Source organism: Engraulis encrasicolus, chromosome 19 (genome assembly GCF_034702125.1).
Source record: "Engraulis encrasicolus isolate BLACKSEA-1 chromosome 19, IST_EnEncr_1.0, whole genome shotgun sequence".
NCBI classification, from domain to species: Eukaryota; Metazoa; Chordata; class Actinopteri; order Clupeiformes; family Engraulidae; genus Engraulis; species Engraulis encrasicolus.
Genome location: NC_085875.1, coordinates 43,824,770 through 43,827,269, shown reverse-complemented (window position 1 = coordinate 43,827,269; position 2,500 = coordinate 43,824,770). Strand labels below are relative to the sequence as shown.

At 46.5% G+C, this 2,500-nt stretch overlaps 1 protein-coding gene across 3 annotated transcripts in view; it reads left to right on the top strand.

The window, feature by feature from the left end:
- Positions 1-2,500, top strand: part of col12a1a (collagen, type XII, alpha 1a) — a 91,430-nt gene that overhangs the window by 43,477 nt on the left and 45,453 nt on the right. For all 3 annotated transcript variants that reach the window (XM_063184513.1, XM_063184511.1, XM_063184512.1), the window contains 3 exons: positions 83-212; positions 693-832; positions 1,918-2,047. In XM_063184513.1, coding sequence (XP_063040583.1) covers positions 83-212; positions 693-832; positions 1,918-2,047 — 400 coding nt within the window. The remainder of the gene's footprint in view (positions 1-82; positions 213-692; positions 833-1,917; positions 2,048-2,500) is intronic.

The following is a 2,500-nucleotide window of genomic DNA, read 5'->3' as shown; positions in this document are numbered from 1 at the left end:
GGGCCTCAGCAACTGTATAGTATACACACATATGCGGTCATCTCTCTAAATAAAGTGTCACCATTCTCTCTCTCACTACTAGACTCAAATCGGTGGCAAGAAGAACACAGTGACACTCCAGAAGCTCACCCCTGAGACCACATACGACCTGACCGTGACAGCTATATACAGCACCGGTGAAGCCATCGACTTAAATGGCCAAGGAACCACAAGTGAGTGAGCCAACCACACTGGAGCTGAATAGAGCAGAAAAGGCCAGTGCCAGGCCAGGCCAGGCCAATGGAATGAGTCCCCAGCGCTCAGTCTGCCATGATAGCTTAGATAATCAGACTCATGTTGGCACTTTATTTATCTCACATTTCACTGCGGTTATGAGTGTTTAGTGTGTGTGTGTGTGTGTGTGTGTGTGTGTGTGTGTGTACAGTATGTGTATCTGTATGTGTGTGTGTGTGTGTGTGTGTGTGTGTGTGTGTGTGTGTGTGTGTGTGTGTGTGTGTGTGTGTGTGTGTGTGTGTGTGTGTGTGTGTGTGTGTGTGTGTGTGTGTGTGTGTGTGTCTGCCCTGTATGACTGTCTGTGTGTTTCTCCTCCTGCTTATCTGTCTGCATGCTGCGTGTGTGTATCTGTCTGTGTACTGTATACGTGTGTGTGTGTGTGTGTGTGGTTTGTGTTGAATAACTGTGTGTTTGTGCAGAGGCTCTGGGTGGCGTGAGGAACCTGCAGGTGACTGATCCCACCACCACCTCGCTGAAGGTCAGCTGGGAGGCGGCCGAGGGCAACGTGCGCCAGTACAAGATCTACTACGTCCCAGTCGCCGGGGGAGTGGAGGAATCGGTAATAGAATGCCACTAAACCTCTTGATTGGCTGCTATTTACCTTTCACCTGTCTATGTGTTTTTTCTTCTTTTGTGTGTGTGTGTGTGTGTGTGGGGGGGGGGGGGGGGTTACAGGTTTGTGTCTGGGTCTGTGTGTGTGTCTGTGTCTGTGAGTGTCTGTGTGGACCTAATAAAATATGTACCAACTGCTGATGGAGGGGAGAAATCAGGATTGTCTTATTTCCTTTTCCCCTGTCTCTGTCTGTGTCTTTGTCTCTCTACCTGCCTGTCTTTCTGTCTTTCTGTGTATGTGTGTCTGTGCATGTATCTGTGTGGATCTACTCAGATCTACTACTTACCGATTGCTGACGGAGTGGAGGAATCGGTCATGTCACCAGTTACATGTCTCCATTGCCACTATTTGTGTTTTGCTTGTTCTGTCTTTTGAAAGGCCTTCTGTGGACTACTGTTGTGAATTAACTTACTTGTGCTAAAACACTCAAACAATGGATCTGGTCTGTCCAATGCTAATTGCTTCAAACAAACACTTTTTAAAAAATTGAAAGAAAAAAAATGGAAAAGGGATTAAATGTCATGGTTATGTGGCAATGGTAATTTGTTTGTTTATGATTTTTTTCAAATCCATCCATGGCAGAGTTGGACAAAAACTGTCTTGAGACATTAAACAATCTGCCATGAATTCCGCCATGCATGTGCTCGTTCGTAATACAGATGAGTTCGACAATGTAACTAATCTACCTGACTGAAGATCTGCTGAGCAGTATCATCTGCTGGTTCAGTGTATTGGCTGGAACAAATAAATAACATGACGAGGCTTCCCTCCTCTCTGAAGCCCAGATGTGTCTGCCTCTGTCTGGTTGTAAACACTTTGTAGCGCTTGTGTTCTACACTCAGACATCTGTGTAGAGAGCGACTTGTAACCCTGTGTGTGTGTGTGTGTGTGTGTGTGTGTGTGTGTGTGTGTGTGTGTGTGTGTGTGTGTGTGTGTGTGTGTGTGTGTGTGTGTGTGTGTGTGTGTGTGTGTGTGTGTGTGTGTGTGTGTGTGTGTGTGCTTGCATGTGTGTTTGTTTGTTGCTTCCACAGACTCAGGTCAATGGAAACACCACCACCACGGTTCTGAAGAACCTCATGTCTGACACCGAGTACACCGTCACCGTGGCTCCCATCTACAGCCAGGGCGAGGGCAAGAAACTGTCTGAGAACGGAAAGACACGTAAGTGTGCAGAACAACCTTCAAGACTCTGAGACTTGGCAACACATTACTGCGCATGTACATCTCACTTAGCTGGCACTTTCATCCAAAGTGACTTAAAGTTGTGTAGATGCTGGGCATTAGTTACACTACCTGGATCGATGTGAGGTTAGATGCCTCATGCCTTATAGATGGTGGTAGGCAGACTATGTACTGTGCAGGCTTCCTTCTGGCAAGAGTGGGATTCGAACCTGCAACCCTCTGAGCCCAAGCCCAGTTTCCTAATCATTTGACCATGGTTTCCATTTTTAGACTTTTATTGCCTTTAGTTGTTCTTTCAACAAAGATAGATAGAATGGTCTCAAATGTTAGGTAAGAGTTTTGCCACAGCAACAGCCCCTTTGTCAGGGTGACGTGTCAGGCTTTTGTGTTGCCTTGTTACTAGTTGCCCCTATGCTGGTTTCTAGGGTAACG